Source organism: Alligator mississippiensis, chromosome 15, assembly GCF_030867095.1.
Source record: "Alligator mississippiensis isolate rAllMis1 chromosome 15, rAllMis1, whole genome shotgun sequence".
NCBI classification, from domain to species: domain Eukaryota; kingdom Metazoa; phylum Chordata; order Crocodylia; family Alligatoridae; genus Alligator; species Alligator mississippiensis.
Window position 1 is genome coordinate 15,262,918 of NC_081838.1, and position 26,830 is coordinate 15,289,747.

At 46.6% G+C, this 26,830-nt stretch overlaps 4 protein-coding genes across 4 annotated transcripts; 1 reads left to right on the plus strand and 3 right to left on the minus strand.

Moving 5' to 3' along the window:
• Positions 1-1,117: 1,117 nt before the first annotated feature.
• Positions 1,118-1,462, minus strand: LOC132245871 (beta-keratin-related protein-like). Its single transcript, XM_059719070.1, has one exon. It carries the CDS (start codon positions 1,460-1,462, stop codon positions 1,118-1,120), a length of 345 nt encoding a protein of 114 aa, XP_059575053.1.
• Positions 1,463-15,782: 14,320 nt separating this feature from the next.
• LOC132245741 (feather keratin 4-like) lies at positions 15,783-16,702 on the minus strand. The gene has a single exon (XM_059718595.1). It carries the CDS (start codon positions 16,685-16,687, stop codon positions 16,349-16,351), a length of 339 nt encoding a protein of 112 aa, XP_059574578.1. The 5' UTR covers positions 16,688-16,702; the 3' UTR covers positions 15,783-16,348.
• Positions 16,703-21,893: 5,191 nt separating this feature from the next.
• Positions 21,894-22,252, plus strand: LOC132245787 (feather keratin 4-like). Its single transcript, XM_059718664.1, has one exon. The coding sequence runs from the start codon at positions 21,899-21,901 to the stop codon at positions 22,235-22,237; it is 339 nt and encodes a 112-aa protein (XP_059574647.1). The 5' UTR covers positions 21,894-21,898; the 3' UTR covers positions 22,238-22,252.
• A 2,838-nt stretch (positions 22,253-25,090) lies between these two features.
• On the minus strand, positions 25,091-26,604 carry LOC106737447 (feather keratin 4). Its single transcript, XM_014595679.3, has 2 exons — positions 26,570-26,604; positions 25,091-25,714 (listed from the first exon to the last, which is right to left on the minus strand). Exon 2 carries the CDS (start codon positions 25,691-25,693, stop codon positions 25,355-25,357), a length of 339 nt encoding a protein of 112 aa, XP_014451165.1. The 5' UTR covers positions 25,694-25,714; positions 26,570-26,604; the 3' UTR covers positions 25,091-25,354.
• Positions 26,605-26,830: the final 226 nt, after the last annotated feature.

Consider the following 26,830-nt stretch of genomic DNA (forward strand, 5'->3'; position numbering starts at 1 on the left):
ACCTTCCCCCAAACAGGAATCGTTTCCAACACCTATATATCCAGGTATTAATACCAGTGAATAGTGGGTGTAGACGGTCTGAGCTGATAGCTTCTTTTAGTGGTTTGCAATAGCCCAGATGTGGACTGTTCAGCAGTACAGCCCACACTGATCATGAAACATCTGCATTGGACTATGCACACGAACCTCTGGTCAACATCTGCAAGTTCTTGTCCACTCAATAACCAGTGCATTGCTGCTCCATACCACAGGTGAAGTTATGACGGGGGAAGGTTATTTGTGCTGGTTGTTTGCAATGCCATTGATCATTTCAAGGACTTGGTTCTTATATCATTGGCATGGGACAGTGGGTTATAGGCAGTGCGCAGCACTACCAATACTTCTCCTGAGAGAGATGTACTACAATGAGTGGTTTATAAAACAAAAGGTAAAGAGGCAAGTTAACCAAAGTCTGATAATTTAGTCTGATTTGTTTTAATTAGAATGAAAAGAGAAACATACATTTTCAACGCAAAAAAGTGAGACATTGAAAGAACATAGTTCCAGAGATTGAAACAGTTCTACAACCAATCCCCCACTCCCAGGAGCTGCATGTGCACAAGGCGGTCTTCTTTTTTTTCTGGCAGTGATAGGCTTCAACAATCCCACTCTGCAGAAGAATAAGTGCTTTCAGTGAGGAGAGAGAGAGAGCTTTACAAGGAAAGCACCATGTAGCTTTTCCTATTCTGCACTTTACATGTTGACATGCATTTTCTTAAAAGGTAAAGGCCACAGACAGATGATACACCTTGGCACACATGGTCGCATTGGATTGGCTGTTAATTCCTTGCTACATCACTCTGATCATGGGGAGTGGATCTTGGATGATTGCATACCTGGTCTGCTACGTGAATAAGGGCATATCAACATCATTCGGAAAGAGATGGAGTACTACAGAAAAGAGAACTTCATGCACTGGATAGAGTTTCAAAGCTCCTGAGCACCCTTGGCTCCCACAATAAATAGAAGCAGCGGGTGTTTTGTGCCTCTGAAAACAATGTCCCTCTGCTCATTCCAGAATCTGAATCTTATTACCCATTTCTTGGCATTTTTTTTCCCCCAAAATATTCCTGCTGCTTTAGCATGGCCCACAGCCTCCATAGCGGTATCTGTTGAGCTGACGGGAATAGGAGGGGTAGGAGTACCCGGTGCCCACTGAGCCTCTGTACCCCAGGTAGCCGCCGGCAGTGTATGGGCCGCCAATGCACTGGGGTTCTGAGGTGCCCACGTAGCTCTCCTGGGGGCACGAGGCGAGGATGGGTCCGGGGAAGGTGATGGCCACTGGGGGTGGGTAGACCACGGCTCTGGAGTCACCGCAGGATGTCACGCAGGGCTCGTTCCAGGCATCGGCATATGGCCGCGGGCAGGTCACCTCACAGGGGTTGTAGCAGCGGGAGCTGATCAGCTGTCCGTAGGAAGACATGTTCCTGCAGTGGAGGTTGGCCTGAAACACAGGAGGGAAAGAGGGGAACATAACGCACGTGAGGAATCAGAGTTCAGCTCCTGCAGTCGTGTGCTCTGCTCTAGGAGCCTGCGGTCTCCAGGGATTAGGTGACTTTGTTGTTTGCTTCCATCTTGCTGTCTTCCTCAACTTCTAGTGTGAAAAACCTCCTAAGCAATGCCTCTGAAGCCTTTGTGCGCAACCTCCCTTCTGCCCACATCAAACAGCACATCTTGCAGACACATGCAGAAGCCCAGGCTGTAGAGCCCACCTGCAAGGCCCGGGAAACACTTGGGCAGCTGGCCTGAGCTGAGTGCTGCACTGCTCAGGTGTACGAGCATGAATCGCTGAGCAGCAATTTAAAACCAGCACCACTGTGTGTGCAGGCAGAGACAGCTACACTTCAACAAGAGGAGACATAGCGTGATCCACGAACCCCTCCGACCCAAAGAGCAGAAAAAGGCCCCAATAGGATGAATCCTCACAGTGTTTTGGCAGAATTCATCTAAAGCAGTTGCTAAAGCAATGTATTCACAACCAGAAGAAGGTATTGAGAGATGTCCAACTTACTCGGTTTGCTGGAGTGGAGAGGTGATGAGATGTGGATAGAGGATCCCTGAGTAGTGACTGCTTTTATACTATTTCCCATCTTGCCCGGAGGATGGGAGATGCCCGGGATGGGAGAGGTCTTGATTAGTAACAGAAAAGAACTGATTGCACATGACACTAATACATGCAGATGCTTTTTTTTACTCATTGCCTGTGTGTTGCCTGATAATTGCAGTTTCACTCTACACCCAAAGTTTCTCCCTTAGACATTTTGGGCCCATTTCATTTCCTGTTTGACTTGACTGGAAGACACACAAAATATTTGACATAACTTTCATGCATGTTGTTCCAAATTGCATGTCTCCAAGATCTGCTTTCATTGATTCATAGTTTCATAGATGTTAGGGTTGGAAGAGACTCCAATAGATCATCGAGTCTTACCGCCTGCATAGGCAGGAAAGAGTGCTGGGTCTAGATGACTCCAGCTAGATGCCTATCTAACCTCCTCTTGAAGATCCCCAGGGTAGGGGAGAGCACCACCTCACTTGGGAGCCCGTTCCAGACCTTGGCCACTCGAACTGTGAAGAAGTTCTTCCTAATGTCCAATCTAAATCTGCTTTCTGCTAGCTTGTGGCCATTATTTCTTGTAACCCCTGGGGGCGCCTTGGTGAATAAAACCTCACCAATTCCCTTCTGTGCCCCCGTGATGAACTTATAGGCAGCCACAAGGTCGCCTCTCAACCTTCTCTTGCTGAGGTTGAAGAGGTCCAGGTGCCCTAGTCTCACCTCATAGGGCTTGGCCTGCAAGCCCTTAACCATACGAGTGGCCCTTCTCTGGACCCTCTGCACGTTATCCACGTCCCAGCTTTTATGTGGACTTTTCCATTTTTATGCTTTAAAATCATGCTGCTATGTATTTGGTACTGTGTAGAAATCTTTTTCATGCCTCCAAATATGGTGGTAAGATTTTTATCTGTTGGATTTGGAAACTCTCCAGTCTATCTATTCATGATTAATCTGCCCCAGAACCTACTGAAATGCATAGGCAAGCTTCCAATGAACTTAATGTGTTCTAGTTAGTTTTTAAGGAGCCAAATTCACTAAGTAATGGAAGGTCATCATCAGGCCTATGGGTATATGCCGTTAAATATTTCAAACTGTAGTCCAGCCATGGGGGAGCTAGCAGGCTCTGTGAGCCCATCCTGGCCTTGGCATCTTACACTTGCGGTAAATAGTTGGTCTCTGAGCAGGTGCTCTGTTCATTTTACTGCAAAAACTTTTGATCTTTTCCTTTCTTCATTCATCTATGATATTGCTTACTGTTGTGGGCTCCACGGTAAAATCTTTACCCACAATTTAAAAGTACCATGGTGCAGGTCACTTGGGTAGTGTTAGCTGTGGATGCATAGAGATGTAGGTAGAAAAAAAAAGTTTCCCCATTCTTGTGTTACTCTTGCATACAGCACATGACTAGTAAGTAGAAAGAAGTGCCCTGTTCTTAACTGATATTACTTGCATGTGTTTATGGGATGTAGCTAACAAAGTCATGATTTCAGCACTTGGGACTTGGGGTTTGTCTGATTTCTTTTGTTTGTTTTCTTTTGCTTGAAAATGGCAGATTGTTTTACCTCTGTCACCCTCTGTCTCTCCCTCATATCGAAGCATTAAAACTTGGTACAGACCTACTGAAAGACTAGGAAGTCTGTGAATGGGTCGATAAAGGTCTGAGAGTCAAGCCTCGCCTTAGGGTGTGATAAGTGTATCATCATATTATGAAGCTGAGAATATAATAGTGATGAGGAACAGTCAGAAAAAAACAATTACTTGAAAACATGATTGGGCAACAGAGCATGTTTGTTGATGCATTAGGTACTCATGCATAAATGTTTTTTCCAGCTCCTCCTGGGTGTTGTGGAAGAAATCAAACTTCATGCTGTGGTTGTATCAGCATTGACAGAGCCATCTTGATTTATTTAAAGCTATACAAGTGATCACAAGGAGGGTTCTCAAAGGAACTCTGAACTCTATAAGTTTACAAGCATATTTATACTTTAGACCGTGAGAAAAGATGCATGGTTCAGACAGAGCAACCTTGAAGAAACAGGAAGAAGTCGATCATTCGTTTGTCACACATAGGCAGTTTGCTTATTCAGCAAACACATCGTGTTTTGGGAACAGCTATCAGTTTCTGGTTCCCGGAAAGGAAGAGGTTAACATCTACACACAGAGATTAACATATCAAGACAAAACAAGGCATGAAAGTTTTTCCTTATCTTAGAACATTTTGAAACACATAGCATCAGCATCTTTTTCTCTTCTCTTTCTCTCTTTGTCTCTCCACTTAGTCAAGTAAGAGACCTGGTTAAACTTATTTCCACAGTGTCTAAGAGAACATTTGAAATATTCTCAATTTTGGACTCCATAATCACCTTTTGTGCCTTGTCCTTTTTCATGACTTGTGTCTGTTCAACCTGAGTCATTCTCTATATCCTCTTAAAACCATCATTAAGTTGATATTTGCCTTAAGTCAACATCTTGCACCACAGTTTGCAATTCTTGTAAATGTCTTCTGGGGTAGTTTCTAAAAAAGTCTTCCTAATTGTTGTGATTGGTGGATGTGAAGTTCACAATCATTACTCTGTGATTTTAGCAGCTGCATAAGGGAATGGTAATCATATCAATTCATTTGGTGACTTTGAGCCTAAACTTACGTTGACACCAAACATCACTTACTTTGCAACTTCAAAATAGGTATAGAGAGAGAACATAGGCAGACTTTTTGGCTGACTTCACTGGAGCCTGTGGAATGACAATAGGGGATGCTCCTACACTGAGCCACCCACTTTACTGTGCCTGACCCTTAACTCCACTTTGGGTGTTTCCCCTGAGCTGGCTACATCTAGCTGACCCCCTTCCTGGAGCGCACCTGCAAGCCTGGGGTAATCGCTGGCACCACCCGGGCTTGAGTCTCTGTGCAGCCTGGGGTACACAGGCCCTGAAGACCTTGGGGGTGCTCAGCCCACCGTGGTATTTTGGGGTGCTTTTTTTAGCCTGAAGCATTCAAATTAGTCTCCTGTACTGGAGGAAAGTAAAAAGCCAAGCCCACTTTAGCTAGCTGAGCAAAGGGTGCTGAAAGGCTGGTCCCTTCCCTCTTCCCCCAAGAATCCACAGCTAGGCATGCTGTAACAGATAGCATTTATTGATCAGAGAGGAAGAGACTGAGGAAGGGGTACAAGGTGAAGGAATATTAAAAGAAAATGCCTTGCACAAAACAGACTGGGCTTGTTGGCCCTTTTAACACATGGCTAAGTTTACATAACATTAATTTACTGGCTAAATTTAAGGTAAGCTACTCACATATGCATCCAAAGAATGAAAGAGCTCTGGAGGCCCATGCTTCTGCATGTGCTTGCAAAAAGGACTGCCCCAGGAGGAGCTTCCCTGCTGACCAGGTGGCCTGACCCTTAAATAATTTTTCTGACCTCATCACCTGGTTCCAACCAGAAACAGGCATTACTTGAACCCTGCTGATGCAAACCAAGCATTTAAAAAGTGATCATCAAATCCCTGGTGGAATACCCAGAGTCACCAAACTGGTTTCACAGGTTCCTTGGTGGGAAACTTAAGATAAAGGGTCTGGTCCCAATACGAGTGACTGATGCCTCCTGAATCTGCGCTGGGGGGCACCCACGGAAGCTGCCAACAGTGGTGGCCCTGTCCTGGGGGGCACCAGCCCTACGGACAGTATCAGTGTCAGTCATCGGGGGGCACAGGATCCATCCAGGGGGGGCACATGCACCCCCTACCAGTCTCCTATGGGTCCCAATAAAGGGGGAAAGGAGGTTTCTCTCTCTAGACCCTTAGGGAGCAAAGTATACAGCACCAGCAAGATACACCACAAAAAATATCCAGAAACATTGGGCCACATACAACCCCAAGGGTGTATGGGTGTTGCATTCTCCCCCTAGCCCAAAATGTCAGGGACAGAAAGAGAGAGATTTCTTCACAGAGCCGTTTATACTTAAACCAGTTAGGGATTTGAACATAATACTCCCTGCAACTACAGGAATGAGCTTTTATTTGGAGTGACTGAAGTGCAGCTTAAGAGCAGTTTTATATGTAGCTTATTCATATGGCTGAAACGCCCATTTTGGCACTGGCTTGCAGGAGGAGGGTTTCTATTTAATGCTTCTATGCTCTAAGGTGTGTTAGGAAGAAACCTCACATTAAAGTTTCTTTATTCTAAAATGCATCACTTCAGGGCTCTTATACCTGCTTCCAAAGTGCCTGGTGCTGGATCCCTTTGAAGGTGTATGCTATTGTGTCTGGATGCACTTGATGCTATAATATCATTCAGATGAGAGGATCTTTATCATATGTTGTGGTCCATTCATGGCTTTGTGAACTTGTAACACAAAGACAAAGATCCCTCCTCATAAGCTGTAGGGGGCAGTGGAAAAGAGAAACTATGAGGCTTTTTTTCTTCCCTGCTGCTTTGCTGCTTCTGGAGCTGAAGATATCAATAATATTTTAATCTCACCAGCTTCCCTAACCACATCTTGTCTCCATCCTTGCCTGGAGAACAGGGGGAAAGAGGGAACCAATGCTTGTGCGAGGGAGGTATTCTCAGAAAGCCCAGCTATGTGTCCCTGTACAAGATATTGTCCTATTGGCAAACCTTGACACCTTTCATGTAATTGAGGCCTGAAGCTGTATCAGAAGCAACCAAGAGATATGGAAATGAAGTGCCATCTAACCCAGCAGTCTGGCATGCCACCTCAACCACAGCCCCTTGAAACAACAAGGCCCCATGAAATGTCCCAGGACTGTTTGCTCTCTGAGAACTCCCTGGAGCAAACAAGTGGCCCATAAGAGAGGGCAGCGAATGAGTCCAAGGGCAAAGATGGTGGTACTGGGAATACACCTGGGTTTGTAGGACAGCCTGAAGTGCTCTGACATCAGCTTTTTAATTCCCAAGGCTTGTGTGCTGTCAGTCCTTGGATATGATCAAGCCCTTGGCTGGGATGATATAGTCGGGGCTGGTCCTGCTTTGAGCAGGGGGTTGCATTAGAGATGACCTCCTTGGTTCCCTTCCAAACTTAATTTCTATGATTCTGCAGTTGTGAAACCTGTATTAATCACCTACCTACAATTCCTACACTGCTCATCTATGCTACAACACACTCTTCCTCAGTAGCATCACTCCTGAAACATGTGATGTGTGATATTCGTCTGCCTGCTGAGAGGCAGCATAATGCTATTGATTGTGAAAGGAGCCTAGCTGCTTCCTAACGGGCTTGACTAGGACTTTGGTTTAAAGAGAAAATCTTCTGTTCTCCATTTTGACTTCCCAAAGCAAAGCACATGTCTTATTTGAGAGAATATAGTACACAGGTACATATAATACTGAACTGTTCAGAATCACCTTCCTCACTGAAGACATGCACCCAGTTTTCAATAGCTAATTTTAGAGGAGTGAAGATGAGTGTGGCATATAGAATCATAGAAACTGAAGGGACCTCAGAAGGTCACATCTAGTCCAACCCCTGCTCCAAGCAGGACCAACCCCAGCTACATCATCCCAGCCAAGGCTTTGTTGAGCCGGGTCTTAAAGACTTCCCAGAATGGAGATTCCACAACCTCACTAGGTAACCTGTTTCAGTGCTTCACCACCCTCCTAATGAGAAAGTTTTTTCCTAATATCCAACCTCAACTTTCTGTGTTGCAACTTGAGCCCATTGCTCCTTGCTTTGTCATCTGCCACCACTGAGACCAGTCTAGGTCCATCCTCTTTGGAGCCACCCTGCAAGGAGGTGAAGGCTGCTATTAAATCACCCCTAAGTCTTCTCTTCTGCAGACTAAATCAGCCCAGTTCCCTCAGCCTCTTCTCACAAGTCCTGTCCCCCAGCCCCTGAAGCATTTTCATTGCTCTCTGCTGGACTTTCTCCAACTTGTCCACATCCTTTCTATAGTGGAGGACCTAAAACTAGACACAGTACTTCATATGTGGCCTCACCAGTGCTAATAGAAGGGAACGATCATTTCCCTCAGCCTCTGCTCACAAGTCCTGTCACCCAAACCATTTCCATTCCCCTCCACTGGACTCTCCCCAATGTGTCCACATCCTTTCTGTAGTGGGGGGTCCAAAAAAGGACAGAGGACTCCAGATGTGGCCTCACCAGTGCCGAATAGAGGGGAAGAATCACTTTCTTGACCTACTGGCAACGCTCCTACCAATGCAGCCCAGGATGCCATTAGCTTTCTTGGCAGGAAGAGCACATGGCTGGCTCAGATTCAGCTTATTGTCCACTGTCACCCCCAGGTCCTTTTCTGCAAAGCTGCTGCCCAGCCAGTCAGCCCCCAGGCTGTATTGGTGCATGGGATTGTTCCCTCTTAAGTGCAGGATTTTGCACGTGTCCTTGTTGAAGCTCATGAGATTTCTTGTGGCTCAATCCTCCAACTGGTCAAATCTTAGCCCTCCCCTCCAGTGTATCTACTACTCCCCACGGCTAGGTCATCCATGAACTAATTTATATGAATAAATAAGGTAATACAGAGGCCTGACACTTGGCTTCTGCAGAGGAGACCTGTTTCATTTGGACTGGCATGCAACCTAATTGAGAAGAAAGGAAAACAAGGAGTCTGAAATTATGATGCAGCATCATCTTTAATGGGCATGAGAAGTGGAGTTTGCAATGGCAGGACATTACGATACAATGAACACGGAGTTTTTTTTCTAGGTTTTCGAGAAGGACTGAACTAATTGCTCTGTCCATTGTGAGGCATTTCACAAGTGACTTTCCTTCTCTCTCTGCTGGTGTAATGTTTGGCATCCAAATCTCTCTTTCTCTCCATCCTTTTTCCTCAAAATAAAGCTTGTGCTGGATAATAAAATGTGAGATAAGCTAATCAGAGTGTGATGAAAGAGTAAAGCAGCTTTTCCACTACAGCTTTGGCATAGCACATTTTAAGAAGCCATATGTCACTGATACATATTTCTTGAAAGATAAGAACATGTGGAGTCACATTCCCCCATACACCAAGCTCTCTTTAAATCATTTTGGGAATGCAAAGAGGACTCAAGTGTACTAGAGAACGTGGCCCATTCCAGTAAGCATGTGGTTGCAAAAGCATGAGCAAAAAGCACCCTAAATTTAAAGCAGAGTGTAATATGATTTTTTTTTAGCATTTCTCACAATCATCAGCTAATCCCTGAGCCTGTATCTTGCACTTGGTTTCTTGGATGTTTCTTGTGCAGGTGAACTCCTTCTGGGTTTGACATGGCCCACAGCTTCTATAGCGGTATCTGTTGACTCGCTGGGAATAGCAAGGATATGTGCTTCCAGTGCTGCAGGATCCCCCGTAGCCCAGGGAGCCTCCATAAGTGAAAGAGCCCCCATAACCAAAAGAGCTGCCAATGCTAATGGGTGCTGAGCTGCCCACATAGCTCTCCTGGGGGCAGGAGCTGAGGATGGGTCCTGGGAAGGTGATGACAACCGGAGGTGGGTAGACCACGGCCCTGGAGTCACCACAGGATGTGACACATGGCTGGTTCCAGGCATCGGCATATGGTTGAGGGCAGGTCACCTCACAGGGGTTAGAGCAGCGGGAGCTGATCAGCTGTCTGTACAAAGACATGTTTCTTTTTTTTTGCAGTGGACACAAACCTGAAACACACAGAATCGGTTAAAAATAATGCTATGGAGCAAGAGGCCAGTATTCAGATAATACAAAACTGTGTCTGGCTCATGGGGACCCCTGTAACTTTGATTTCTTAATCCTCCATTTTACCCCTGCTCCCTACTCTTTCTTTGTGGCCCTCTTGCTTGATTCAGTCCAACAGGGTATTTGTGGACACCAAATCCCCAATTAAACTAAATGGTGACTTTTCAGTAAAAAGCTAGTAGTTTTTAACAGATTCTGATTGTTAAATACATTGCCAAATTTTTTTTGCTAAACTGATGGTCCCTGGCAGTGCACTGAAGATCCCAGCCTTACTAGGAAGTCTATGCTATGCTCCAGCTATGACTTTGGTTCTTCTAGGCACAGCTGGGCAAGCACTCTAGCTCAAGTCCCAATAACAGTGTAATCCCTAGCAAAAGACAGACAAGGTTATTGCGTAAATCTGATATCTTTTATTAGACCGACTGTAATAGTTGGACAAATTCTTCTTAGCAAGCTTTTGGGCACAAACACCCTTCATCAGGATTTACTCAAGGAAACTTGTTGGCCTATGTCCTTAAACCAACACAGCTACAAACTACAGCCCTGATCCCTAGCAAAACACACCAGAGAGGGAAACCCGCAGCAGTGCTAAGAATCATAGTATATCTACTAGATTCAGTTCAAGCAGTCATTAAAACAGCATTTCAACAGGCACAAAGACCATGAATTGAATAAATAGACTTACTCAGTTCACCAAGAAGTCAAGAGGAGAGGTTAGAAAGACAACTGAATTGTGAGTGCTTTTATACCATCTATCTGATGGCCTGGAGGCTCTGAGATACCATTTTCTCATGAGGTCTTGACTAGTTATGAAACACAATTGATTGTATAAGTCACTCCTAAAATTCAGGAAATTATTTTACTTGCTCTTTGCAAATGTGAAGCAATTCTGAGTTTCATTCCACACCCTCCAGATTCTTCCTTCCTAAAAATTTTGGGCCCAACCAATTTCAGGCATCACTCTGCTGTCCAGGGATCCAAGTTTTCTCTGGTAAAAAATAATTCCCCAATTTTCAGATATTAAAAAAAAAACAAAATCCACATTTTTCCATGATTAAAATGAAACACCACAATATATATATAAATATCCATATATTAGTGGTGTCCCATTTTAATCACAGAAAAAAATGTAGATTTTGCATTACTTTTTAAAATCTGAAAATTGGGGATTTTTTTAAGCAGAGAAAACCAGTTTCCCTGCTGATGTCTAATCCTATAAGTCTCACAAGAATCCTGAAGAAGGGATAAAATTGAACATGGGCCTTCAGCTGCCAGTGCCGTGAGAAGTAAACTGTAACCCCCAAAGCTTGACTGTGTGTGTCAGCAACAAGAAGAGGATCCGGGAAAATGTGGGTCCCTTACTGAATGGGGGAGCACCCTAGTGACAGAGGATGTGGAAAAGGTTGCAGAACTCAGTGCCTTTTTTTACTTTAGTCTTCACTGTCTAGTTCATCTCCCAGACTATTGCACTGGGCAACACAGTTTGGGGAGAAGGGAAACAGTTGACAGTAGCAAAGAAACAGGTTAGGGACCATTTAGAAAGTATTGATGTGTACAAGCCTATGGGTATGGATGTGATGCACCCAAGGGTGCTGAGGGGGTTGGCCAATGTGATCGCAGAGCTGATGACAATTATTTTTTAAAAGTTCTGGCAATCAGGAGAGGTCCCAGATGACTGGAAAAGGTCAAATATATAGTGTCCATCCTTTGAAGAAGAAAGATCTAGGGAGCTACAGAAGGCTAATGGCGTACTAGGCTGCATTGGTAGGAGCGTTGCCAGCAGATCAAGGGAAGTGTTCATTCCCCTCTATTCAGCATGGGGGAGCCCACATCTGAAGTCCTGTTTCCAGTTTTGGGCTCCCCACTATAGAGAGGATGCGGACAAGTTGGAGACAGTCCAGTGGAGGGCAATGAAAATGGTTGTGGGGCTGGGGGACAAGACTTCAGAGGAGAGGCTGAGGGAGCTAGATTTATGTAGTCTGGAGAAGAGAAGGCCAAGAAAATATTTTTTAATAGAAGCTTTTAACTCCCTGAAATGGGGTTTCAAAGAGGATGGAGCTGGACTGTTCTCCAAGAGGGCAGATGACAGAGCAAGGAGCAATGGGCTGAAGTTGCAGCAAGGGAAGTTGAAGTTGGATATTAGGAAAAACTCTCTCCCTAGGAGGGTGGTGAAGCACTGGAACAGGTTACCTAGAGAAGGGGTGAAGTTTCCATCCTTGGGGGGTTTTAAGACATGGGTAGACAAAGACTTGGCTGAGATGACGTAGTTGGGGCTGGTCCTGCTTTGAGCAGGGGGTTGGACTAGATGTGACCTCCCGAGGTCCCTTCCAGCCCTCATTATCTATGATTCTCTGACAAAAACACTCTTGGATTCTGGAAAGTTGCCTCTGGACTTCAATAAACATTGGGCTAAACCACATAGACTTAGTAAAGATGCAATGCATACAGTGTTAAGCCTCCCAAGTGCTTGGGAATTGCTAAGGTGAATTCCACAATCCTCCCAACTTTATATTTACCTGGATATAAGAATTAAAATGCAATGCTATGCATGATGCACACTAGGCCATAGACTTCTGTTCCTCCTTCATATACTGAAATTATTAAAATCACTAAGAAAATGCACCTTGATTCCTGCCCACTCAAAACCAATGAAGCATGATTCCAGGAAGAAATTAAAGCCATCAAGTTTTTAAGATCAAAGAAAACCTGGAGGGTATAATGAGCTTGTCATGGTATTAGAAAGATGATAACTTAATGCTAATATGGATCAGCTGGAAAAGCAATTACATTGTAACACCTGGATGAATTACACATGCAGCACGTTTGGTTTAGTAATGCCTTTAGGCCTTTAGGCTCAAATGGTGTCTCAATAGCCTTGTGGTTGTCTCAAAGAGTATTTGAAAGTATTAGTCGCTCAGCTATCTTTTAAATGCTTCTGTTCTCCTCTGTGGGGTGGGCACACTTGACTTAACTTCACTCTTATTGAGATGTCACATTTTATCTTAAACGTGCATCTGGTAGCAATGCTCATTTAAGGAAAGAGGAGCTTTTCCATAAGAGTTTTTTCCAGATCACATCCTGCCCTTAGGGGTTTGGTTGGAAGATACCTAAAGGTTGCTATTCTAGGAAACTTTGCGTGCTACTTTTACAAATCAAAGCACCAAATTCAGTTATATGCTCAGATTAAATCTTTGCTAGGAAACTGGCATTAGCACATTTTCATCAGATAAAATCTAGGGTCCTACAGAACAGACAGGTGAGGAGACAATGTCAGATTGTACAATGCAGAAGAAGGAACTGCCTAATGGATGGGCTTTTGGAGAGAATAGTTGACCTTGTAATTAAATCATGGTTTGTGATCAGTAAAGCAGCTCCAGTTTAGACCATACATGCAGGTTCTTAGGCTTAGCCCCATTCAAGCAATGCTTCTTGTGACAGAAAAAAAGGCAGAGCAATGAAGCTTGCAGGAAGAATGAGATCAGCATCAAGAATGCATGAGCCAAGTCCTGGGTAATTTGGATGCGCAGGTCAGGACAGGTGGAGATGGACCACACCTGATAAGCTATATCTGCTGCATTCATTTCATCAGAGCCACCGTGTCAGGGTGAACTTGATCCTGTCATCCCACTCCAATGTGAACACTCATAGACATGAAAGGGTTATAGCACAAGTTAATCGTATTTATTTATTTGATTTAGATGCCAGCTTTCCCAACAGAAACTCAGGGCGTTTACAGTAAATGTAGAGAATAACTTACAAAGCAGGGGAGTGACAACAGCCAAATGAGAAAGAAGAGAGCAAAACAACTTAAAAGGGGACCTAGAATATTGACCTAAGTGACCCAGAAAATAATATCTCAGTGTGTTGGCTAAATTACTACCAAAATAGCTTGTTACAGAACATGGGAGGCAAAGGGACCCTTTCTCATACACCAGAGCCTCCTGTGGAGAGGTGGAGTATAGGGGTCTTTCCATTGACTCCTCTTCTAACCTCTAGTTTCCACATGCACTTGCCAGGGACTTGCCAGATGGGAGAGGAGGCAGGAAGTAGCAGGTGAGTGAACGTGAGAGAGGTTTGCTGGAAGCCCCATTATAGAATCATCGAACATGAGGATTGAAGGGACCTCAGGAGGTCACATGTAGTCCAACACCTGGCTCAAAGCAGGACCACCCCAATTACATCATCCCAGCCAACAAGGCGACTGTTGCCGCCTTAGTCAGGGGGAGCATGTACCCCCCCACGACCAAACCCAGAGTGGGGGGTCCCCAGTGGGTGATCTTGTGATCCGGGGAGGGGGTTCCCCCATGGGTGATCATGCAGTCTGGGGGGGGTGATCCCGCCAACTAAGGGGTAACCCCTGCGGGCAATCCTGCGGACAAGGGGGGAGTCCCCTGGGTGATCCCATGACAGCTGATCACTCTGGGTGACCTCTGCACTTGCTGCAGCCACTTTGGGGAATGGCTGCGGTTGCTTCTGGGAGCAAGTGCCAGCCGATCGCTGTAGTCACTCCCAGAAGTGGATGCAGCCAGTCCCGAAAGTGGCTGCAACAACCGCAGCAATTGGCCAGCAATTGCAGGGGGGTCACTGCAATTCCTGCCTGCCCCCCTGCCCATCACCTAAGTGGTGAAATTGGCTGTCAGGGGGTGCACTGGGGCTCTCAGGGGGTACATGTGCCCCTTCCCCATGCTCCCTCTATGCAACGTCACTGCCAGCAAGGCTTTTTCTAGCTGGGTCTTAAACACCTCCAAGAACGGAGCCTCCACCACCTCTCTAGGTAACCTATTCCAGTGCTTCACCACCCTCCTAGTGAGAAAAGCTTGCTAATATCTAACTTAATCCTTCCTTGCTACAACTTGAGCCCTTTGCTCCTTGCTCTGTCATCTGCCACCGCTGAGAACGGTCCAGCTCCATCCTCTTTGCAACCCCCCTGCAGGGAGCTGAAAGCTGCTGTTAAATCCTTTCCTGGTCTTCTCTTCTCCAGACTAAGTCAGCCCTGTTCCCGCAGCTTCTCCTCAAAAGTCGTGCCACAAATCCTGAGCCATTTTCATTGCCCTCCACTGGACTCCTTCCAACTCCTTTCTGTAGTGGGGTGGTCCATAACTGGACACAGGACTCCAGATGTAGCCTCCTCAGTGCTGAATAGAAGGGAATAATCACTTCCCTTCAACTACTGGGAAAGCTCCTACCAATGCAGCTCCGGAAGCTGTTAGCCTTCTTGGCAACAAGGGCACACTGCTGGCTCCCATCCATCTTTTCATCCCCTGTCACCCCCAGGTCCTTTTCTGCAGAGCTGCTCCCCAGCCAGTCAGCCCCCGGCCTGTACCAGTGCTTGGGATTGTTCTGTCCTAAGTGCAGGACTTGGCACGTGTCCTTGTTGAGCCTCATGAGATTAGTTTTGGTCCAAACCTTCAATTTGTCTTGCATTTGCACGCTCTCGAGCGTAACTGTACTTGTGCTATTAGGAGCCAAGAAATTCACCACTCAGGTCATTTTGGCTGCACTGTACCACCAGAGCACAAAACCTTCACCCAGCCCCTTTCCACAGCCAATCCCCATGCAGGGTCCCACAACTGTAGGTTTACCAGGACCTCTCTGGAGCCCCTGTACAGAGGTCAGCCTGCAGTGGGGTGCGTGGCCTGGGGTGGGGAGGGGGATTTCAAGGCTATGTGTGGAGATGAGGTGCTGGGGGCTTAAGCAGGGGCTGGAAGAACAGGGGGCAGTTTCCCTCCAGACCTTTCTTCTCCACCCTGCTAGTGCAATGTCAGCCAGCAGAGGTGACAGTGACAATGAGGCTGATGATCCCTGTGCAAGGAAACACTCTCAAAGAGTGAGACATGTATGAAAATCACCGCTGTAGTGGGAACCTGCATGCTGCTGTGGGCCAAATAAGAGGCCAGATTCATGTTTTTAATGGGCCTGAGTGGGGCATTAGTTGTATATCATTAAGCCCCCTCTCACAAGGGGAAAATTTAACTCTGAGAGATATTGAATTTATAAGTGGAGGAGAAAGTCAAACCAGAAGTCTGGATTAGGATGCAGCACAATCTTTATTGGGAACAAGAAATGGAGCTGAGAGCACATAATCGTACAGAGAATAAGGACTTTGCTTCCAAAGTTTGGAGAAGGGCCAAAATCGCTTGCCCACCCCAAATGGGCAGTATTTCCCCACGAGGTTCTCCTCCTAGTTGCCGCTGAGGATGCTGATGAGCAAGTCCTGTTTTCACCCGTTCATGAGATGCTTTCAGTTTCTTCCAGATGCAATCAAATCAGAGAGACAACAATCTACAGAGGGTTACAGAGCAACACTCCCAATACATTTCTGGTGTGGTAGTTTTTAATAACCAGAAACCAAGAGCAGTTGTTCCTGGAAAGGCTGCACATGGGACAGGATGAGTGGATATTGTGCTAAATCTAATGGAGAAATGGAACCAATTCTGGGCCTGTTAGTTCAGATGAGCTGAGCACCTCCATGTCTCCCAGGTTTCTGTAGGACCCGGGATACCCGGCCTTCCTGAAAAACCATGCCCTGTATATAAGACTATATTGCTTTCCACTCCTGGGGTGTTCCCTGTGCTGTGGGTTTTCCTGCTGGATTTAACAGGACCCGCAGTTGCCATAGCGGTACTTATTGTACCGCTGGGAATAGTAAGGGTACAGGCATCCTAAGGAGCTCCCGGACCCAACAGAGCCCCTGGAGACAAAGGAGCTGCCGATCTGGAGCGGCTCCGAGGTGCCCACGTAGCTCTCCTGGGGACAGGAGCTGAGGATGGGTCCTGGGAAGGTGATGACGACTGGGGGTGGGTAGACCACGGCTCTGGAGTCGCCACAGGACGTGACGCAGGGCTCGTTCCAGGCATTGGCGTATGGCTGAGGGCAGGTCACCTCACAGGGGTTGAAGCAGCGGGAGCTGAGCAGCTGGCGGTTGAAGGACATCTTTCTGCAATGGAGTTGCACCTGGAAAAGACAGGATAAATGCAATGCTCAAGAGAGAGTGCAGTAGGAGCCTGCAAGGGTCCTGCATGAAGGTCTAGATGGATAGGAAGAGAGAGAGTTTGGCATTGCAGGCATTTCTTTTGAATCTCACCTCACTCTTTCTTTGATGACTTGAAAATTGTGTACCAAGGCCACCTAATAGTGATGAACCTGCTTCCCACTCTGCTGCCCTATATAGCCCAATCTCCTGAAATCAGGGGCCAGTGCATGTGCTGCTATGAGTGCAGACGCTAAGACACAGACAGGCAGCAACTAGTTCAGGGTCATTTGGGGACTTTGAGAAAGAGCCAGAGCCAAAAGTGAGGAAGTCCCAGGAGTTGCAGTGTTGCTGGCCAGCAGTGGTGAGAACGGGCACCCCGTGAATTCAACTTTAATATGCATAAAGCTAAATTCAGTTTGGGGCACATGATTTCTATATCTGAAATAATTCCAGCCCTCCCCATCCGGTGGAGATGAAGATGCTCTCCTCAGCTCAGTGCAGGTATGAGCCCTAGAAAACTATAGCTTTACTTTATGATATCCCATTATATTTGAGATGATGCTGGCGGGGGGGGGGGGGGGAAAGGCGTTCGTACATTTTTGGAACCTGTCCATATTTTGCATTATCTATGTCCATCTTACTTTAATAGGAATTAGCAATCCCAACCCCTTAGGTAGATCTTCAAATCCCTTAACATCTAAAACCTGCACCCGTCAATGTCTGGGGTGAAAATGGTTAAAATGATCTCCTAAGAAAACAGCCTGTGTTCAACAACAGAACAAGTCCCAAAGTACCAATGCAAGGCTCAGTTTTGAAGTTCCTACAGCAAAGTCTTACAAAGTTGAAAAATATTGAGTGAAAACAGACTTACTTGGTTCAACCAGGAGGAGAAATTCAGGAGAGTGATTAGAAGAGCCCTGAGCTGCAAGTGCTTTTATATGTTTCCTTGGACTGCCTGGAGGCACTGAGACATCCTTTGTGCATGTGGGCCTTTCATCACAGGCGAATAATATCATGCATATGTCTCTCCCCCAGTTGGGGTGAGTTTTGCATGATATTTTGACTATGGAGTTATTTGCAGACACAAGGAATGTGGCATGAATATGACACAAACTAATAGGAGTCTTTCAACCGAAACCTGATCTGGCCAGTCACCCCCTTTATCATTCCTCTGCCTTCACCAGTGTTACAGTAGCAAAGAGTCAAATTCTTGGTTAGTTTTTTTAATAACTGATTCAACACAGAATAGTCACATCATTAGAAAGAAATCTAGACCTCTCATCCTCCAAAGACTTGTGTCCCTTTGTTTCATGCACCTGTGTTGCACATTGGGGTTACAAGAAGTTCCTCACTTCATTTAAACTCAGTGCCACTATAAACCCTTGCTATATGAAACCCCAGGTTTGTGCGGGTAAGAACAAACTTGCTGCCAAATCTCTCAAGGAGGAAGAGTTAGGGTCCCTATTCCTGCTTCATTGCTTTCCCAAGTGCATAGTGCTAAGCAATAGTTTCTGAGCCCCTCGATGCTTCCTGTGGTTCTTTAGAACATGTTCCCTTTTTCCCCGTGTTGCACGTTCCCCAAGGATGTGAGAGCTTACGGTTTGAGAATAGCTGCCTCCTTCAAATTGTCACTAGGGGAGTTTTATTGTGTTTTTCTGACTCAGATCTGTAGCTCAGGTATTTATGAAGTAGGACACCGAGGTGTGGGCCTTAGTGCCTGTCAGAAGGGGTAAATCAATCTCTGGGGATTGGAAGTATGATGTGTATGCCACTGCCTCCCAGCCTGTACGGTGCTGCTGGGTAGATGGCAGTACGCCCTGTCCATAGGGAGCTCTGTGTCCACAGCGCATCTCCAGTTCACCCGTCAACGTGCAAAGGACTTGCACGAGGTGGAGCCGTGCCCTCACAGTTTTCTCCACAGACAGATATGCCCATGAAGATATCCAGAAGTAAAAAGCTAATCATGCACTTCATTATATCCTAGCAGTCCTTTCCAAATCCCTCTAGACCCCTACACCACATCTCTCTTGGCACTCACAGGATGCCATGTACCCACCTTGTCCCCCACGCTGAACTGTCGCTCCAGTGATTACTAGCAGTGTACTGGCAAAGAGGGCTGGGCTGTGTGGGGTGAAGTTGGAGCTAACTAAAGTTACTGCTGATGGAGCAAGGATGAAGGGTATTAAATCAGTCCTTTTCTCTGGAGATCTGTCTTGTCAGTGAAACAGGCTGAGATGCTGTCAGGTCTGAGTGGCTGGGCTGGTAAAAACCAGATGGATGAAATCTTTCCCATAAAGGAAGAAATTCTAAGTGTTTCCTGGAAGAATGAAACATCCCGAGATGACAGCATGGACAAGTGTTACTGCTGTATTCGTGCAGTTGGGTGTTCCCCTTTGGCCCCTCTGGACCTGCCCAGCAAAATTAGCTGGGGCAGAACATTTGCATTTCTGAGGCTGCTGTGATGTGTTGTCAGTGATTCATGGGGATTCACCCCAGCTTTGCTGGTGCCAGAGCTGCTGGTCCAGTTTGGTGCCTCCCTGGTGCCAATGATTCAGCTCCTGCTCCAACCAGGCATCGCCTGACAGACTTGTGCGCCCAGGGCTGTGAAACCTTCAGAAGTCAGGATCCACAGCGTGAAGTGAAGCAAAACATGGGAAGACCTATAGGGCCTGGTTCTCTCATTTGCCAAATGCAGTCGCAGCTCCCAGTGCCTACAGCCCACTTGGGAGCACTCAGCGCTTCTACAGGCCAGTGCTTGTCAGCTCATTCAGGATTGTGGATCTTGCTATTGAGTTTTAAAGCCCAGTACAGATTCTGACTTCTCCCTCTAACACGGAAATAGCACTTCCCCTTTTTATTGCCAATACTTTTTAAGAAGCGCATGTGAGTTAGGTAATCATTATAGGTAGTCGTTATGTCTAACTACCGGAAAAGGTCATTGAGACATGGGCTGAGGCATTTCCAGAACAAGAATTGGGTGAGGAGCCTGAGCACCATTCCTTTTTGTTGGTGGTGTTATTTATAATGTGACTGAAATGATAATAACCTTGATAATGTGACTTACATCTCTTTCCAGTGCTCTAGGCATCAGTCTCTACATGTGAGAGGCTGATGCGGGGGCTTAAAAAGCCAGCAGTGAACTAGGATCCATTCAGAATTGAGCTCTTCTAAGAACAAAGATTACCCAGCATCATCTGAGGCAGGGGCAGGAAGTGAAGAGGAGCTTCCTGTGTCCAGTCCCGTGCTTTGACCACCCAACCAGCCGTTGTCTCCACATAGCTGTCCGCAGCTCAGCACCTTGTCCTGAACTGTGATGTCTGATATGTTCTTTAGTCTTTTCCGCTATTTCCTTTCCAGTTTTCCAAAGCACAGCTGCCTAGGATTGCCCTGATAAAACATAGAGGAATGAGTATATGATGTAGGATAACGGTGTTCAAGTATCAACCTAACTAACTGGAGTAGGTGAACTATCCAGGACATGCACTCCTGTGTCAAAATGGAAATCCACACCCTGTTTTTTGAGTTCCTTTTCAATACACACACACACACACACACACAAGCGTTTACATTAAGATATATATATATATATATATATATATATATATATATATATATTTCCCATTCTACTCCAATGAAGTCAGAGAAGTGATACCCAGGATTAATTTGGGGTCCAAACCCACAGACTGGAAGGACACGTGCCAGCTGCTACCAGTGTGTTTCGCCATTTAGAGCTGAGAAATTGCCTGATAATTTGAACCAGTATGCACAATTCCTGGTTAGATATGACACGGCCAGGAAATGTTATTTTGCAACCAGGAATGGCCACGTGTGCTGTGGGTATCTCGCGTGCTCCAGGCAGGCTAACGAACTGTATAAAAGTGCTCTCCTCCAGCACTGCTCCATGCACTTCTCTGGACTTCTCCTCGCTGAACTGAGTAAGTCTCACTTCTCTCTGTTACTTTTTATATCTGCTAAAATTTCTCTCTCTCATTCAGCTAAAACTCACAAATACTTTGTGAGTCCTTGTACTGTTGCCAGGAAGCCAGGGTTTGGTTGTGAGAATTGGTGAAGACAGACTTTAGCAGAATGGATCTCAAACTTTTTTAGACACAGGCTCCCCTTGTTAGACTTGAGACACCCCTCATTAGACTGCAGGCATCCCTCATTAGATTGCAACCCCTCCATAACTTGTGTGAATCGAGCAGCAATCCATTAAAAAAAAAACAAAAAAAAACTAACTCATTACGAGGTTCCCTCCTTGCAGAGGGGCCAGACAGAGAGGTGTCTAACTTGCATTTACCTTCTTCTCTTCTTGCACTTGTTTGATCTCCTCACATCAAAGGACCTCTCAGCTCTCCAGGATACGCCAGTGTCCGGGTGAGAAACCCTGCATGAGAAGCTGAGTCTGGGACACAGAAATAGTCAAGGCTTTCAAATATGTTCATTTCTTATGATCTTTGTGTCACTGGAGATGAGATAGAGGATGGAGACTTTGGACAAAGATTAAGGAGGAACAGAATGGTGCCAAAATATTTGACAGGCCACTGTAAAGCTGATGCGGAAATATTGTTTCCCCTTGTCAGATGGAGCCTGGGCATGCGATAATGTTTGAACTGCAGCAAAGCAGGGTTAGCACAAAGCTCAGAACAAAATCTGTCACAGCAGTAATGCCAGGGAAGCTGTGGCATCTCTGTCACCCCAGGGTTACAAATAGAGGCTGCTCACTTACCTGTTTGGGTTGGGTTGGGACTAGCGAATCCTGCATTTGTGAAGCAGTTGGCCATGGGGATGTCTCTAATGAGGTATCTTCCAGCCCAATGATTCATTGATTTTATCAGCTTGCAGATGCAGAGGTCGCCCTTAAATCACTTTGCTTCCAGGAAGGTGCAGATATTTACACCAGCTGGAAATCTGGCCTGGACTGTTAAAAATACCAGGATGCCAGTTTGACGCATGCTGTGTTCGACTGTGGTTGTGCGTACACACGTGCACGGTCCCATCTCGGGAAGAGATCTCATGCCCGATGTGCAGTTCATTTCCCCCTGTATTTCCAAAGAGCTGTCACTGCTTATTGCAGATGTGCTTCACACCCACTCTTCTGCTGTCTCTTTGATCCTTATATTAATGTCACTTGACCTTGGCTGTTTCAGGTGTAGCTCCATTGCAGAAAGATGTCTTTCAACCGCCAGCTGCTCAGCTCCCGCTGCTACAACCCCTGTGAGGTGACCTGCCCTCAGCCATACGCCAATGCCTGGAACGAGCCCTGCGTCACGTCCTGCGGCGACTCCAGAGCCGTGGTCTACCCACCCCCAGTGGTCGTCACCTTCCCAGGACCCATCCTCAGCTCCTGCCCCCAGGAGAGCTACGTGGGCACCTCGGAGCCGCTCCAGATTGGCAGCTCCTTTGTCTCCAGGGGCTCTGTTGGGTCCGGGAGCTCCTTAGGTTGCCTGTCCCCTTACTATTCCCAGCGGTACAATAAGTACCGCTATGGAAACTACGGGTCCTGTTAAACCCAACAGGAAAACCCACTGCACAGGGAACAACGGAGGAGTGGAAAGCAATATAGTCATAAATACAGGGCATGGTTTTCAGGAAGGCCGGGTACCCTGGGTCCTATAGAAACCTGGGAGACATGGAGGTGCTCAGCACCTCTGAACAAACAGGCCCAGAATTGGTTCCATTTCTCCATTAGATTTAGGACAATATCCACTCATCCTGCCCATGTGCAACCTTTCCAGGAACAACAGCTGTTGGTACCTGGTTATTAAAATCTACCACACCAGAAATGTATTGGGAGTGTTGCTCTGCCCCCCTCTGTAGTCTGTTGTCTCTCCGATTTCATAGCGTCTGGAAGAAACTGAAAGCATCTCATGAACAGCTGAAAACAGGACTTGCTCATCAGCGTCTGCAGCGGCAACTAGGAGGAGAACCTCATGGTGAAATACTGCCCATTTGGTGTGGGCAAGCGATTTTGGCCCTTCTCCAAACTTTGGAAGCAAAGTCTTTATTCTCTGTACGATTATATGCTCTCAGCTCTTGTTCCCAATAAAAATTGTGCTGCATCCTAATCCGGACTTCTGGTTTCACTTTCTCCTCCCCTTTTGAATTCAAAATCACTCCAGATTAAATTATCCCCTTGCAAGAGGGACCAGTAGGATGTACAACTAAAGCCCTACCGAGGCCCATTAGGAACATGAATCTGGCTCCTTATGTGCCCATAGCAGCCTGCAGGTTCCTCACCACAGGCGTGATTTTCATGTGTGTCTCACTCTTTGGGAGTGATTCCTTGCATGGCGATGTACAGTGTTACCAGATTTGCCCGTGCCTTTGGGGTGTGCTCATTTATTAGACTTAAGTTTCCGGGGTCTCTGTAATTGTATCAATGAGCTGCTTGTGTCTCTCGTGTTCCTGTATGGATATCTCTCTCTCCCAAGTCCTCAATTCCTTGTGGAATGTCCTCAATGGAGCTACCTTGCAGGGCTTAGTTGCAATGGGACTGGGTTTCTCTAGCCACCAAATCGATTGAAAACATACATAGACACACAGTTACAAGAGAGCATCTGAGTCAGGCTGGATTGCTGAGCACTTCCAGCTGTCACCTTAATATGTCCCGAACACAGCAAAGGAACAGAGTACATCTGAGCCGGGCTGGGTCAACCAGCATTAACAGGCTGACACCATCATATGCCCTGGCTCACCACTTCCCAATCTCTTGTCCCAGCTGTCCTGGTAGTAATTCCCTTCAGGACCAAACATCACAGGATTGTCCGGCTTTACAGGGTTCTTTGGCTTCGGTAAAAAAGCATTGCCGCAGAGCAAATGGGGAGGTTGAAGAAAAGGAAGAGTAAATGAGGTTCAATGAGATTATAACAACTAGCTAGTCCATGAAAGTTATTTTATTGCCTGGTATATGAAATTCATAATGACACTGGTAGTAATAGCCATACAAGGAGAGACAACGACACAAAGCAGTTCCAATATTACACAGTTTCAACTGGGTATTTGGGGAAGGCTAGCTCCTGGTTCTCCATCGAAAGTCAGGGTTAGGAAGCTGTGCCTGGAGTAAGAGACAGAGGGAGGGAGAGAGGAATGAAACCAAGTCTGACGTTTAGAAAGTGGGCTTGCTCAAGTCTGATCAGCAAAAGCCAGGGTTAGGAAGCTGTGCCTGGAGTAAGAGACAGAGGGAGAGAGAGAGGGATGAAACCAAGTCTGACGTTTAGAAAGTGGGTTTGCTCAAGTCTGATCAGCAAAAGCCAGGGTTAGGAAGCTGTGCCTGGAGTAAGAGAGAGAGATAGAGAGATTAAACCAGCCCTGAGGTTTAGAAAGTGGGCTTAAACAAAGACAGGGAGATAGAGAGAGAGAGAGGGAGCTGGGGTCTCACCACGCAGCGAAGTGTGAACCAGTTGAGGTTCCCAGCTGCCTGTTGGAGCTGGCAGACAGGCCGAGCCCTGAGCACGATGGGTGAAGCTATTCTGGGCAGGGAAGTGGAACTGGAGCAGTGTCTGGATCCAAGCACCAGGGCAGAAACTTGAGCTTGTGCAGGGGTTTTGTAGGGAACTAACAATGGCTCAAGGGAGAATACTGGGTTCAGAAAGATGCCCCACCTATAGCGGCCCTCTGCATAAAATGACACATACACAACCAGGGTCTGCTACCTGCAATGTGGAGGGAGGGGGGCTCCGGGGATTTCATTCCTCCTCCCTGATCCAGCCTCCAGCTGCTTCAAGAACTTCTCTTCTCTGCACCGCCTACCCCCCTCCTCACATGGCTGAGGGTGAGATCGATGGTCTTAAGCAACCAGCAATGCTTCCTACCGCTGCTTCTCCACCATTTGGACGATAGTGAAGTCCCCCAGCACACTGTGGGTGGTACCGCATAGACTGCTACAACCCAGGAAATTGAGACAGTAGTTTTCTGCCACAACACGATAGCCACAACCTGAGCCCTGCCTGCTCTTAGCAGGATACCTCTGGAAAATGTGCTAAAACAGAACAGGTCCTGGGAACTTGCTAGAGTGGACACGTAGCAAATGGACAAAGCAGGGGATGTGGCAGGAAGGGTGTCAGGGCAGAAGTGGAGTGAGGGTGGGTCCTGGGGTCCTGTCAGGCTTGCAGGACAGCAGGAAGTCTTTAGCCCCTGGTTCTTCACATTGTCGTGCAATGTCGTGACACTGAATCCCAGGGTAACTGCCTGCCACATCTGCCCTAATGAATGCTGCACATTCCCACCCGAGAGTATCATCACTGCAATATGGGTCATGTAAGTAAAATGTAGTGTTTTGCCAGGACTTCAGGCTGATTTCCACAGAGATTTCTCTTTCTATTTCAAGCACCAAAGGGAAGAGAAGCCCAGGACACTGAGAATGCCATGCCGTACAATCTTTAATGGGAAGAAGAAGTGGCAATTACAGAACATAATCGTGCATGGGAAGGTCATCATGATTTGGCAAGGGCTTTAGCCAACAGCCGCCCCCAAACTCTCCGAGGTGCAGAGACCTCAGAGCTCCCTGATTTCAGTTGGACCATTGGTGCCAAGCTCTTCCAAAAGCCGTGCCCCTCAATGCATTCATGGTGGTCTTGATTTCCACTCCTGGGATGTTCCATGCGCCATGGGTTTTCCTGCTGGGTTTAACAGGACCCGCAGTTGTCATAGCGGTACTTATTGTACCGCTGGGAATAGTAAGGGGACAGGCATCCTAAGGAGCTCCCGGACCCAACAGAGCCCCTGGAGACAAAGGAGCTGCCGATCTGGAGCGGCTCCGAGGTTCCCACGTAGCTCTCCTGGGGGCAGGAGCTGAGGATGGGTCCTGGGAAGGTGATGACCACTGGGGGTGGGTAGACCACGGCTCTGGAGTCACCGCAGGACGTGACGCAGGGCTCGTTCCAGGCATTGGCGTATGGCTGAGGGCAGGTCACCTCACAGGGGTTGAAGCAGCGGGAGCTGAGCAGCTGGCGGTTGAAGGACATCTTTCTGAAATGGAGCTGCACCTGGAAAAGACAGTGTAAGTGTAATGCTCAAGAGAGAGTGCAGTAGGAGCCTGCAAAGGTCCTGCATGGAAGTCTAGATGGACTGGAAGAGAGAGAGTTTGGCATTGCAGGCATTTCTTTTGAACCTCACCTCACTTTTGCTTTAATCATTTAAAAAATGGGTATCAAGGCCACCTAATACTGATGAACCTGCTTTCCTCTTTGCTGCCCCATGCAGCCCCTCTCCTGACAGGCGCCAGTGCTTGTGCTGCTATGAGTGCAGATGCTGATACACAGACAGGCAGCAACTGGTTCAGGGACATTTGGGGACTTTGAGAAAGAGCCAGAGCTAGAAGTGAGGAAGTCCTAGGAGTTGCAGTGTTGCTGGCCAACAGTGGTGAGAACGGGAACCCCGTGAGCTCACTTTTAAAAAGCATAAAGCTAAAATCAGTTTGGGGCACATGATCTCTATACGTGAAATAATTCAAGCCCTCCCCATCCGGTGGAGATGAAGATACTCTCCTCAAATCAGTGCAGATATGAGCCCTATAAAATTATAGCTTTCCTTTATGATATCCAATTATATTTGAGATGACACGGGTTTTTCTTGGTATATATTTTCATTATCTCTGTCCAGCTTACTTTAATAGGAATTAGCAATCCCAACCATTTAGGAAGATTTTCAAATCCAACCCTTAATGGCTAAAACCCCCACCCATCAATGCCTGGGGGTGAAAATGCTATAAATGATCTCCTATGAAAACAGCCTCTTTTCAACAACAGAACAAGTCCCAGCGTATCAATGCAAGCTCAGTTTTGCAGCTCTTACAGCAAAGTTTTACAAGGTTGAAAAATATAGAGTGAAAACAGACTTACTTGGTTCACCCAGGAGCAGAAATTCAGGAGAGTGATTAGAAGAGCTCTCAGCTGCAAGTGCTTTTATATGTTTCCTTGGACTGCCTGGAGCCACTGAGACATCCTTTATGTGCGTGGGCCTTTCATCACACTAGAAAAATACCCTGCATGTGTCACTCCCTGATCTCAGGTGAGCTTTGCATGCTGTTTTCATTATTGAGTAATTTGCGGACACAAAAGACATGACATGAATGTGACAAAGACTGTAGGAGGCTTTCAATT